The sequence below is a fragment of the Stegastes partitus genome, unplaced genomic scaffold (genome assembly GCF_000690725.1).
Source record: "Stegastes partitus isolate 25-593 unplaced genomic scaffold, Stegastes_partitus-1.0.2 Scaffold1277, whole genome shotgun sequence".
Lineage (NCBI taxonomy): Eukaryota > Metazoa > Chordata > Actinopteri > Pomacentridae > Stegastes > Stegastes partitus.
The window spans coordinates 68,128-81,497 of record NW_007579008.1 but is presented as its reverse complement, the minus strand read 5'-3'; the positions used below and the strand labels follow the sequence as shown (position 1 = coordinate 81,497).

The following is a 13,370-nucleotide window of genomic DNA, read 5'->3' as shown; positions in this document are numbered from 1 at the left end:
AACTGTCCAAACTGAGATCACTTTGCTCTGAGTTTTGCAGTTTATTAGCAAAAATATTAAAATGACAAAATTTAAAACACTGCATATAGAAATCTATACACGAGGCAACAAATGCAAAACATTTCCAGTGTTTAAAATACATACAGATTTTTGTTTATTCATTTTACAGCTTTAAAAAAAAAAAAAAACAACTTTGGCCATTCGTTCATTAACTATCATATCAGTTTAAAATTTCTCTAAAATGTAGAAGGGATGCTGTTTGTTTTGTCTGTTCTAATTTAACATATATTTGTTATTCGTGTCCTAGATTACTAATAATCAATAGCAGACAACCCCATTTTCACCCATCCTGTCATATCCTGTCATTATTTTTACTGCTCTATATAAATACTGTAATGCAAAACGCCCAGTCCATTCAATCTGTCTAAAATATGACCTGTCTTCATAACTCAGCGCTGTAGTTGTGTTTATGTGTCTGTACAGGGATGTGGCACCGGTCTGCAGTCAGAAGTCCTCAAACAAGTCCTCGACTGCTGAACTTGCTGCCGCAGCATCTGCAGAGCGCTGGGGAGTCTGCAGCTTACTGGATCCTGCAGAGTCGCTGCTGTGCAACAACGCGCACACAGACAAACACACATACATACACACACACACACACAGACACACACAGAAAGAGAGGGAGAGCAGGTCAGTGGGCTAATGAGGCCAGTTTACAGCACAGTTTTCCTGCAGAGACGGGAAGTGTATCATGTGGCCCATAAGGAGCAAGACAAGAAACACATGGGCAGCTTTTATACCTGTGTGTGTCTGCGTAGGTGTGTGTTTGTGTGTGTGTATAATTGTGGTGAAGCAGCTCCCCCACCTTAAGTGGTCTACATCAAATACAAGCGCTGACGACCCGTGTGTGTGTGTCTGTATGTGTGTTTGTGTTACCACGTGGAGGCTCATGTTCTCCAGCTGGCTCAGCTCTGTTGGAGCTTAAAGCACAGAGAATCTGCACACGTCTCACTGTGGTCACTTGGTTTCTCTTTGTGGTTGTTTTATGTCTCTTTGTGGTTGTTTTATGTCTCTTTGTGGTTGTGTTGTGTCTCTTTATGGTCGTGTTGCGTCTCTTTGTGGTCATTTTGCATGCATGATCATTTTGAGTCTGGAGTTGTGGATCTCTTTGCAGCCGTTCTGCATATTCTTTTAGCTGTCTTTCATCTCTTTGTAATCGTTTTGTGTTGGTTTGTGTGCTTTATGTCTTTTTGCGGTCGTTTTCTGTCTTTTAGTGGTCATTATTGAGTGTTTGTGGTTGTGTGTTGTCTTTGTAGTTGTTTTGCATCTCTTCAGGGTCATTTTTTAGTCGTGTTGCATTTTCTCTCGTTTTGCGTGTCTTTGTAGTCATTTTGTATCCCTGTGTGGTCATTGTGTGTCTTTGAGGCTGTGTTTTGTCTTTTTCTTTCATTTTGCATCTCTGTGTAGTCGCTTTTCCTCTCAGCTAACCTCCTGCCTGCTTTGGCTCCTGAGTCAGCCATTCTTCAGCCTGCTTACTCCAAGTTTTTCATTTTCAATCTTTTGCATGTTTTGTTATGCATTGCTTCATAGTCAGTATATGTATGTTTGGGGTCGTATTGCCTCCCTTTGTGATCATTTTGTGTCTACCTGTTTGTAGTTTTGCATCATTGAAACTGATCTGCATCTCTGTAGCTGTCTTGTGTCTCGAATTTTTTTGCAACCCTATGTAGTTGTTTTGCTTCTCTTAGTGGTAGTTTTGTGCCATTTTGGGGTTGTTTAGCATCTCTGTATAGTGGTTTTGTTTTTTTTTGTTTTTTTAAATCAATTATGTTGCATCTTTTCCATCATTTTGCATTGCTTTGGGGTCAATGTGTGTCTCTTTATGTTGTTTTCTGTCTCTTTGTGGTCATTTTGCCTCATTTTTTGGAATCTTGGGAATAGTTGTGTGTCTTTTACCTGAGCTCTATGACTTTTTCAAAAAAGAAATGTACCACCAGACTCCTCAGGCCACTGACCACAGGTCCAGGTCATGTTAATCGATCATTTATGTCAAGAGGAATGTTTGTTAAACATAGCTGGGAAGTTCTGTAAATTAAAATCCTGTCAATATTAACTATTTTCAGATTTTTACGTTTAAGTCCTATCCTGAATAATGACAAAACAAACACGGTTCTATGTGATATTAAACAGTCTTAAAAATACACTTTTTTAACCCTCCACAAACCCTGGTGACACCATGTGATGTTTAAGAGTAGAGACAGAGGGGACGATGGAAGGATCAATGATGCACAGTGGGTAGCAGAGAAAGGAGGGCAAGTCGGGACAAAGGGAGAGAAATTGAGAAGGAAAACACAAATGTAGGCCAACGGATGACCAGCGCTTTATCCTCAGAGGCTCAAGTCTTCTTCATCTTGATGAGTATAAACTTCTCTTCAAAAGCTCAGTTTTTATTAAAGGAAATCTCAAATTAAAGAATAGGTTGGCTTGATGGGAAATACAATTTACTGCCAAAAGCTAGAAGTGAGAAGGCTGATACCACGCTCAAGTGTATCAGCCCTTAGCTTAGCAAAAAGACTGGGAACAGAGCAAAACAGCAAGCTTGACTGCCTTCAATAGACACTTCTCTTTATTTCAAACAAATGCAAAATGGCTTATGTCAATTACAGCATACAACACTAATAAATGCACCCCTGTGTAATACCATTTGAATATCAAATCACTTAAAGTCATATCATGCATCTCGTTGAGGTCATTTTCTGTCACTCTGTGGTCAATTTGCGTCTCACTTATCCCTTTTCCATCAAGAAGAACCAGGTGTTAGTGCCGTGCTCAGACCGGTGTGCGCCCAAAAATGACTTTAAAAAGCGTAAACTAGGGCGTTCTAATGTCAGATTTGTTCAAGATGAAACCGAGTGATTTTTTCTCATGCGGTCTTTTCTATGAGCGGAATAAACAGTGCACGTAGGTGCGCTCCGTTTTTCACGAGAAGACCACATTTCTGAGTGTAAATACCGCAGCACACCAAAGTTATAAAAGTACTGTTTTCCACCACTGTGGTGCTACTGGTGGGACACAGTTGTACCGGATTTCAGGGTGCAACAGTTTGTGCAAAACTTCTATGTGTCCCGGGACTCATTCCAACACATCTGTGATCGAACCAGAGACGTCCTGGCAAAAAACAACACAAATCACCGCTTGTGTGTCCTATTCATCGGTTTTGGTGGTCATGATAACTCCGCCCCCAGTCCCTGGCGTACTCTGTTCTTAGCTCTGGCCCAGCAAAGACTTGGTCTTTGCTTAGCACCAGTTTTGAGAGCCTGGAGTCGGTGCTTAGGCGGTGGAAAGACAAAGAACTGGTGCTAAGTCAGGCACTAGCTCCAAACTAGCACTGGAACCGGTTTGGTAAAAAAGGGGTAATTGTGGTCATTTTCTGGCTCTATGTTGTAATTTTCTGTCAATGGTTGTTTTGTGTCTCTCTTTGGTCATTTTGTGTGAGCACATTTTTTGGTATATGAGACCAAGATACATTTGTTTGGCTCAGATGGGGTCCACCATGTTTGGTGTGAACCTGACCAGGACTACCACAGTGAATGTACAGTCCTGACAGTGAAGTACAGAGGTGTGAGTGTGATGATATCTGGCTGATAAGTGTTGGGGAGGTGATGTTAATACACGACACCATGAATGCCTGTGGAGAAACCAAAATAGTGGTGGACCAGGTGACTCCCAGTCTGCAGAAACTTGGCAGAAGAGGAATATTCTATCATGATAACCGTCCAACGCATAAAGTAACACAAATACAAGAGTTCATTAAGAGCAAAGTGGAAATGACGACCTGGTCAAATGTCCCCTGACTTCAATCCAATGGAACACATTTGAGATATTTAAAGAAACATGTAGAAGTAGTAGTAGGAGAAGGGAACTAATTGTTGTAAGGCAATACAATTTGGAATCATATAATATTTAAGTGATAGTGCACACTCACTTCTGTTGTATCATAGCGCAATTATAACTATAATGTATCATTCTAATATTATATAATGAATCTGATTCCAAGGTGACCAAAGGACCACCCACAAGCCTGAGAAGCATCTTGTGCTTTAAGTAATGAGCTGCGTTTTTTGGGGAAAAAAAGAAAAAAATGAGAACACAAAATTGAAAATAGTCGTTCTCCCTCCAATCCAGCCTGGTTGTGATGACGATTAGCCGAACAGGAATAAGAAGAAAAGACCGGTGTGAGAACGGAGAGGAGAAGGGAGGCCCCAAGCTTGTTTAAATCATTACCAACTGGATGCCAAACACTGCTGCGCTGCTGGAACCAGTTAAGAGGAAACAAGAGACGTGTTTCAGTGAAGAGGGGAGCTGTTCTACGCCGCCACGAAGGACCACCGCAGACTCATTGGAGGGGGACGTGACGAGAGCGGGTTCAACCCTGAGAGGTGAGGTTAAGCTCAGGTGGTGGTGGGCACACATGAGGCCCCACACAGAGCTGGTGTGGTGACATACCAGAGCTGCAGCACGAACACCAATTATGAGCAAGTTTGTAGCTTAAAATTGAGCTGAGCAGGAAGAAACACCCACCACAGGTCAATAGGGCTGATTTCCTTTGTGGGACCCACAGTACAGAAAAACTGACATTGACCAAATCCCGACAGCAACATCTCCAATATCTGTGTCCATGTTGAAGGTGTCAAATAAATATAAAACAAAGAATTGTCAGATTTTCATGTTTCATACTGTCATTGAATGTATCATGTGTGGTATATGGTTTCACAAGTAAAATTAATAAAATCAAAGATTAAAATCAAGATATTTCATCAAAATTATTTTCTCCAAAGATAAAGTGTTTGTCCAAGGTCCTATAAAAACCTACAAATTCCCCAGCACAACAAGAAGCCATCACTGTTGGCATTAACTCCAAACTTCCTTTAAATGTATGATAGATTAAACAGAGTGAAACGACCAATAACATGCACAAAGCTACAAACAGCTTCCCTCACAGAGTTTCCAAAATTTTTAAGAGAAAAAGATCATTAACCCTCTGAACCCCAAAACCCAATGAAAGTGGGTTTGAAAGGCATGATTTCTTAAAATGAAAAATAAATAAATAAATAAATAAATAAAAAGTTGGATCAATAAAATAAATGCAGCATGGCTTGAAAACAGTACACAGAGGAGCAAGTTGTTGGAAGATATATTCAGCATAGTGAAAAACTATTAATAGAGCAGCAAACTGTTCCAAAAAAATCATAGTAAAAATGGTTAAAATATATACTTTTTTTACAGTGTAGTTTTTGAGCGCTCTTACATTCATTCTATCAATAAAATCAACTCAGAATCATCATATTTGTGCAGCAACCATCACGTAGCCCTCTGTGGGCTCAAGGGAACCTCTGCTATTTATTAAATCTATATTCATCTGATATATTTCACAGCCAAGTTAGATCATGAAAGCTCTGTTCTGATCCTCTGTAAAGCAAAATGCAAACACAATGGCAATGCCATGTCTTGTAGTGATTATCCACATTGGCTGGGAGCGATGTTTGATAGTTTACAGAACAGGTTCGTGTGCGAAGCAGAGGGAGCGTTTCACTGTAACTTTCTTTGAGTTTCTTTCATGGGAAAACTGTCCTCTGAGTACACAAACGCTGAACATGTTAAAAGGAAGTAAAATGAGTCAAAAAGGAGAATTTCAAGATGATATGTTCACAGAACTTATGAGGAAGTGTTAAACACATCCTTGTTTCATTGGAAAAACAGTTCAACATTCTGGCCAAACTTAAAACTACAACTGTAAAGAGCCTTTATTAACATGTTGTATGTAATTTGTTATATTCATCAACTCTTTGTGGCTAAACAGCATGTACACCACCCTAAAACCACAAGCTGCTGTTTGCACACTTCTATTTTTGTACATATTAACCATGTGAACTGCAGCAATTTCTGGGTGTTCTCTGCTCCATTTTTCATCACTATAGGCTCATTTTTAACTGCTATATAAAGTCCTGCATCTCCGTGGAAACAGCAGAACAACGGCTAAACAGAGAGAGAACCCAGAGAACTCTTCTGTGCAGTATGACAGCTAGAATGGCTGAAAAATATAAAAACTAAACAAAGTTGAATTTCTTTGAGTGTTTATTTTCACAACAAATGAACAAAAAACTGCCATCATCATGTCCATCATTTTGTGCCAACAGGTGTTACCGATGCTGGTCATTAGGAGGAGCTCAGATTTTTCTATTTGTTTTACAGGATCGGGTGCAAATGCTTTATTTTAACTTGTAGAATGTAGAATAATGTGATTTTGACAGACTATTACAACTCTAAAATTTGATTTTGTTTATTTTCCTGATGAAACTGCACGACACATGAATTGAAAATCAGATGATTCAGAATTTATTCTTTATTGCGTTTGGCTAATTAATGGTGTCATTTTGGCAAGAGTTTTTTTAAAAAGTTAACATGCCTTTTGAACCCACTAGAGAGTATTGGAGTTCAGAGGGTTAAACAAACAAAGTTCTGTTCTGTCCTGTTCTGTTCTTTTGAGAGGCTGCACTTCAGCTTTTACATTTAGCTCTTGCACCTACAACCTTTGACTCCACTTAACAGAAGAAAATGTGCTTCATTGGCTTGGTTGGTTTGTAGTGGCTCTCAATGTGTACATAGAAGTACGGGAAAAAAATAGATCTATGTATGAGGATTGTGATTGTGTGTGGGTGCGTAAAATATGTCAAAATAATAGGAATATGCCCTAATAGTTAACCAATGTTAGTCTCTGAGGGGAGCTATATATATATAAGCTATTTCCCAAAATGTTGAGCAATGCCTCCTTCTTCCTTCTGCTTCTGTTCATGTGGCCTTCATTTATTTCTGCTCTGGCTCTGTTAACTCTCTGCTCCTCTGTCCTCGTAAAAAAAAACATTAAGGCTTGATGGAAATGGGGAAAACAATAGCTGGGTGTCGGACTGCCAGCAGCCTTGAACCCCCCACGTTAACACCGGCCTCCTGCAGCCAGCTCAGGGGGAGGGCGGCGATCAAACACTACAGCTGCTCATCAGCTCACCGCTGATTCTTGCTACAGCAGTCGGAGCCAGTGATAAGCCCCAGTAATGGGCACCACCGCCAACAGCAGCTGGGGATGGATGGCAACACTCGGGGCCATCTGCATGTGGCACAGCTTACAGTGGCTGGCACTCGGAGAGGCCTGGACGCCGTGTATTCACCCTCTGTTGGACGATCGCTACAGAAACAGAGTCGGATTGAGACATGTCTTTGGAGTATTTTCTAAACGGCCACGTCCAAAAAGAAGCTGGCGAAGGGGAGATACGGGCACAAGAGCAGTGGTATTGTGAGGTTTTGGATGCTTCGGAGCTGTGCGATGGTCGGACTGTGAGTGTGGATACAGAAGAACAGAAGAGAGTTGCATAATTGTTTCTTTGAGGCCAGTGTTTGACTTTGGCTCCACAGATCATGTCCTAGACCTCCTTTAGAAATCCCCTCCTGCACTGTGTTCACCAGGAGAATAACAGCATTCACTGATATCCAACAAATTAGAGTTATGAAAAAACACATTTTAAACTCATCTCTATCTATCTGTGAGGTTTCTTTAACCTGGGTCTACATGTCTGAGCCACCACCTTGATTTTGTATCAGGTGGTGATTTTACTAAATCCTCATTGGTTTGAACATAAGGCAACCCCGATTAAAAGACAAACAGATTTTGCTTGTTGAACCCTCTGATCCCAAACAGTTTCTGGGCATTTTCTTTTTGCCTCTGTCACATTTTTCCTGTCCTGCAAAGTCCTGCATTGCTATGGAAACAGAACAACCATGACTAAAAGCATGGGGAAGTCAGAAATGCCCTATGACCCAGTAGAAAGCCAGAAATCATACAAAGTTTAGTTTTCTTGATTATTAGTATTGCAAAAACTGAATAAATCTATCCAAGTTCCACAGCTGTTATAAATACTATAGATATTTAACTATTGACATTTTTACAGGCTCTACAAACTGTCTCACTCTACTCTGTACAGAAAGATGTTTCACCATGCTGAATGTATCTTCCAACAACTTGCTCCCCTGTGTACCATTATTGAGTCATGCTGCAATCATTTAAGATTCTCTTATTGTCTCCTCTCTGCTTTGTACAAACAACCTGCAGTTTACCTGAAAACACTCAGAATCTTTTTTACAGCCTCCATTTAGAGCAAATGGTTTACTTTAGGAAAACCTTTAAACTAGACACGTCGAATAAAAAGATTTTTGATAAAATATACCAATTTGAGACTTGGTTAAGCTGAGACCCTGATGTAACTGCACATCACACATGATACATTCAAAGACCATCAGAAATGGGACAATCTGATTATTTGCTCTGTGGTTTACAGCGTTGGGCTGATAAATGGTGTCATTTTGGTGAGAAAAACTGCATTTTAAATCTGCAAACGGATTTTGTGGTTCAAAAGGTTAACTTTTCTGAGGATAGGAAACACTTCTTCTGTGTCACCGTTATTCCATCAATGTTACCTCTTCTTGTTTAACTGACACTTGAAATACACTAACCTCTATTACCCAGATTTTGTCTAGCAATCAACCACGAGCTGTATTTTCATCCACCTCAATGGAGGTGACCAACATTCATTCCCAAAATTTTGATTCAGTGCAAAAGTTTTTGACTGAGGAAAAAAAGGCAGTGGTGACGCTAAGGGAAGGTCAGGATCAGCCCTAAAATCTTGTTTTCCACTTCAACATCCTCCTGGCTTCTCGTAGGTCAACATGATGTAAAGGCTATGTGTGCAGGACAAAGTCTTGCTCTCTGCACTACACTTTCATAATAATTACAATCTGAAGTACAAGATACTGAGTTTGTAAAAATGCAGTTTGTAACAGGTTAAAATAATGAGACTCATTAATATAATCCTTTCAGTAATCCTGGTTTTGAATAACAGGAGCTAAAGTTTAGTTTGTTGCTTTTAGATGTTTGTAGAAGCTTTTCCTCTCAGTTTAGTAAATTAATGCAGCATCAAACGGCAGCAGGATCCATGTGAGCAACTCCAAAAAGAGAGAGCTGCCCACATTTGGGCGCAACAGTCGTAACTTCATTCTAGTTTTGTGGTAATTTTGTGTCTTTTTGTGGTCTTTTTGTGTTTAAGTAGTTGCTTTGATTTTGTGTCCCTGTTGCCGTTTTGTGCCTCTTTGTGGTCATTTTTGTCTTTTTGTAACAATTTGTATCTCTTTGTGATCGTTTTGTATCCATGTAGTCATTTTTGTTTTTTGTCTCTGTCGTTTTGTGTCTTTCTGGTCATTTTGTGTCTCTTTATTGTCGTTAATTCCTGATAATTCTTAATTAGCTACAACATGCAGACAGGATCTTGCTGGATCTAACAGCAGCTCACACTGTTAACTTTTCTACACCTCAGACTTGTGAGCTGTCACACACAGTCACCGTTTATCAGCTGCAGGTAAATTATGTTACAGCTCGATCAAGGCTGTCGAGACATTTAGATTTTACTGTAGGTTTTACTGTGATGGATATTTGCCGCAGCAACGTTACTGGACCAAAGAACTACATACAGAATGTGACCATTCTACACATTAAAGCAATTATCAAAATATGGTAACAAGTAGCCGGACCAATAAACTGTACAATAATACTAGCCACTCTTATGAGAAATATATGGGCAACATTTGGAAAATTTATCAAATGAAGTGCAACGGAAACAGACCTGACACGAAGAATGTGATTTAATATCTTTAGAAGCTTCACACTACTGAAGTGACAAATGGAAACATCAGATCTTCATTGAATGACGCTGAGATTTTCAGAAGTCAAATCTCTGTTTCACGATTAGAGGTTCGACTATGTAGACTTCTTCTTCAGTGATAGCGCTACCTGCTGTTCTACTGGTCTTAATCAGCATTTTCTTTTGCAAATTGAAAACGTGCACGACATTTAGATGGAAAGCAGCTGCAAACTGTGCTGTCAGGCTCTTGAAGCTCAAAATCACCTTCACTTTACAGTTAGCATTTTTGAGCTCGATATCTGTAACAGCTGTACTTTTTCTTGGCTATTTGACAGGTTTTTTTCCCCTGATTCCATTTTGCACTAAAACTCTTTCTCAGTCATCATAGATTTATTTCTTCTGTGGCAGCAGGACATGTTACAGGAGCCTTCAGAAACTCCTGTGAATTGAATTGGCCTGACTTTTCTGAACGATTCTCTATAAACACACAAACATTCCTTAGCTGAGCCACTTTAGGCTACAAACAACCCGAGTGGTACACTGGTATTGTGTCCATTCAGAAATTTCCAAACCCAATTTCCAGAAAAATGATATTGTCTCATCAGGTGGTAGACGACAAACACTTGTAGGTGTTGACACTAACTTCAAATGCCCCCTCAGTCATTTTGTTCTGGTCAGCACACACTCTGTATATAACGGCAGCAGACCCTGCAGGTTAGATGGACGAGAACCGATGTTTTCCAAGGCCTCATTAGTGGAGCTGTGGGCTCACATAAAGCCCAGAGAGGGAAAGGTCTTTCCTCCCGAGGCAAACTCTACCAGTGATCAGCAGCTGGTCCGCCCGAAGCCAAGGCAGCATGACTCTGAGTGCTTAAAGAGAGAGTCGCATGGAAGACACAGAATCCTGAAGCCCAGCAGCAGGAATCATAAACCTGCAGGACAACGCTGGTGTTTTATCACCTATAAACCCACAGAAAGCTGAATTTGATATTCCTTCCTAGAGGAAGGCTGTAAATGTGATAACGCCCTCAAGGTGTTCAGCTGGCCTTTCTCCTTGGATGAAAACTGCTGCTGCAGGAGCTTCAAACTGGAACAAGGTCAAATGGTTTCGTTTTCTGCACTCCCGTGTTTGCAAATGCGACTAATTCTTGAGCTTGTGCGAGTTAAAATTGCACCATTCATTCAGGCACATGATCATCATTCGTCTGTTTTGGTGCCCCTTCAGTCGGCACAGGTTACTACTATGTTAGCCGTAGTGGTGGAAAGAGGTCAGTTCGTCCCTGACACATGAAACAGTCTTTTAGTTGTTGCATATTCTAAAGATGAAGCGATCTGAGGAGAGAGACAAAGTGGTTGGTGGTGAGAGAGAAGTACTGACTCAGATACTGCTGATGATGATGAGGGTGCAGGTTACAGTGAGATACTAACTGAGCCATCCATCCATCCATTATCTATACACCACTTAATCCTCACAAGGGGGCTGGAGTCTATCCCAGCCGACTTAGGGCGAAGGCAGAGGACACAACAGGTCGCCAGTCTATCGCAGGGCTACACTTAGGGACAGACAACCAAGCACACTCACATTCACACCTATGGACAATTGAGAATCAACAAGTTTTTGGACTTGTGGGAGAAAGCCGGAGAACCCAGGGAGAACCCACTTTGCACGGGAAGACCATGCAAACTCTACGCAGAAAGGTCCCGGTATCCTCACCGGGACGTGAACCGACGACCGTCTTGCTTCAAGGCAATGTTGCTAACCACTGAGCTACTTTACCCTTAACTGAGCCAGACAAAAGGAAAAAGTACGACATTCAGTCACAACGGCTAACACAGTAATAAAGTTTCAAAATTAAATAAATAATAATCATGATCATGACTTTGGCTTCCCACAATTAAACAAACAAGATCAACTGAGTATTGACATTTAAAATGCACTCCGTTCATAAAAAACTTTGCACAAAGGCAACAGTCCATGTAGATAAAATCACTCAGTTCTGATTTGAGTAAATCTGACATTAAAACATATTTTTTCTGTATTTTCCAACTAACTTCTAGTCTTAAACCTGTCTGAGTGTATTGCACTTGTCTAGCACCAACTACCATACTCAACATGTGAGGCGTTTAAGGAACATCAATAAATTGTAGTGTCCATCAACAAGTAGATGTCCAGTAAGTGAGGAGTTCCTCCATCCAACCTTCTACTGACCAACAGTTCTCTCAGAAAACAGCATCATTGGAAGCTTGATGGACAGATAGCTGGAGAAAATGGTCAGACGTTCCAGAGCAGCAAGCTATTTAAAAAACATTTCACTGTTTTATGTGTCTTTGCAGAGTGTTAGAAGCCCAAATCTTGAATCTTTCTCTGAGCAACTTCTCCACAAAGGGACAGTGATATTGCATAATAGACTTATTTCATTTCCTGACTTTGGCTGCAGCAGTAGTGCTGTTTTTAGATTTTAAACTCCACATATTGGTTTAGAAGTATAAGTTGTTGTACTTGTGAGAAAGAGTTGCACACATTTATCTATAGCTTTCTATTTTCTATATAATATGAGAGTCTGCCTACTTATTGCTTTGAATGATGATTGGAATATAAATTTTTTACTTGCTTCCAAAACGGTTTAACACTGCCAGGGGGGTCAGCTGAAAGGATGAGGCTCAAACTGTCTTTGATCTAGGCAAAACACAAACATTTTATAGAATGCACGAGTGCAGTTATAGTCAGAGCTACATGTGCCCTAATAATTTGGTAGTAATATCGATTAGCCTGTCAAGTTACATGTTCACACAGTGCAGAGTTTTTCGCAGTGTTCTCTCCTGCCTTTGCTACTGCAGATGTGTTACTTTCAGTCTGCAATGTGTGCTTAAATTCTTCATATTTCTCTAATATTATAGTTTGCTCGGGGTTTAAAAAACTTGTCACTCTGGTGCCAGTAGATCTGTCCATGTTTGTGGTCATCTGTTGCCAACTCCATCTCTTTCAGATGAAAGCGCCCATAGCCAGGTTCGGGGGTTGTGGTTCTCTTACCAAGTTGAAAACTTGCTTCATGTGACACTTAGCCAAATAGTGGTTGTTAGGTTCAGAGAGGCCAGATAACCAAAAGACACCCTGGGTACGTGGAACTTGCCTCGTAGTACAAGCCTCTGGTAAGCTAAACCACAAACACACTCAACAAACATGAAAAACTCTGCTTTGTGTTCATTCTGGAAGCCTTTCTTTGCTCTCAGCAGCAAATAAACCAGCAAAGAATCACAGCAAAACTACTTATTACATCCTAATCAGTAGTTCTGTATGCATTATGCGAAGCTGATTCACATGATGCATTAAAAGATTTAAACAAGAAAAGAAAAATATAACAATATCAAACTGCTAAATAAAACAAGAGAATTTTTAAAGAAATAAAAATCCATTCTTTTGTTCCTCTTTTTTTTAACTTGCACACATTAAATGATCCTAATAATTGCAATTTTAATTATCAGAGCTAAAGTCATGCCCTGCCCACCATCAGCAGCGTTTGTTTGGCTACGTAGTTCCCACATTCCTTCACATACCGACGTCACTGATTGTGTTGTGGTTAATCAGCAGCTTGCAGCTGCCGTACGAAGGCTTTGTGTGTTCTTCACGTA

At 40.3% G+C, this 13,370-nt stretch overlaps 1 protein-coding gene across 3 annotated transcripts in view; it reads right to left on the bottom strand.

Annotated features, from left to right (window-relative positions):
• Positions 1-12: 12 nt before the first annotated feature.
• The window catches only part of LOC103369363 (DNA repair protein XRCC4-like), a 44,428-nt gene continuing 31,070 nt past the window's right edge, over positions 13-13,370 (bottom strand). For 2 of the 3 annotated variants that reach the window (XM_008298064.1, XM_008298065.1), the window contains exon 8: positions 13-604. In XM_008298064.1, the coding sequence (XP_008296286.1) occupies positions 505-604 (100 nt within the window). In that variant the 3' untranslated portion in view covers positions 13-504. The remainder of the gene's footprint in view (positions 605-13,370) is intronic. The other variant, XM_008298066.1, reaches the window with a different exon arrangement.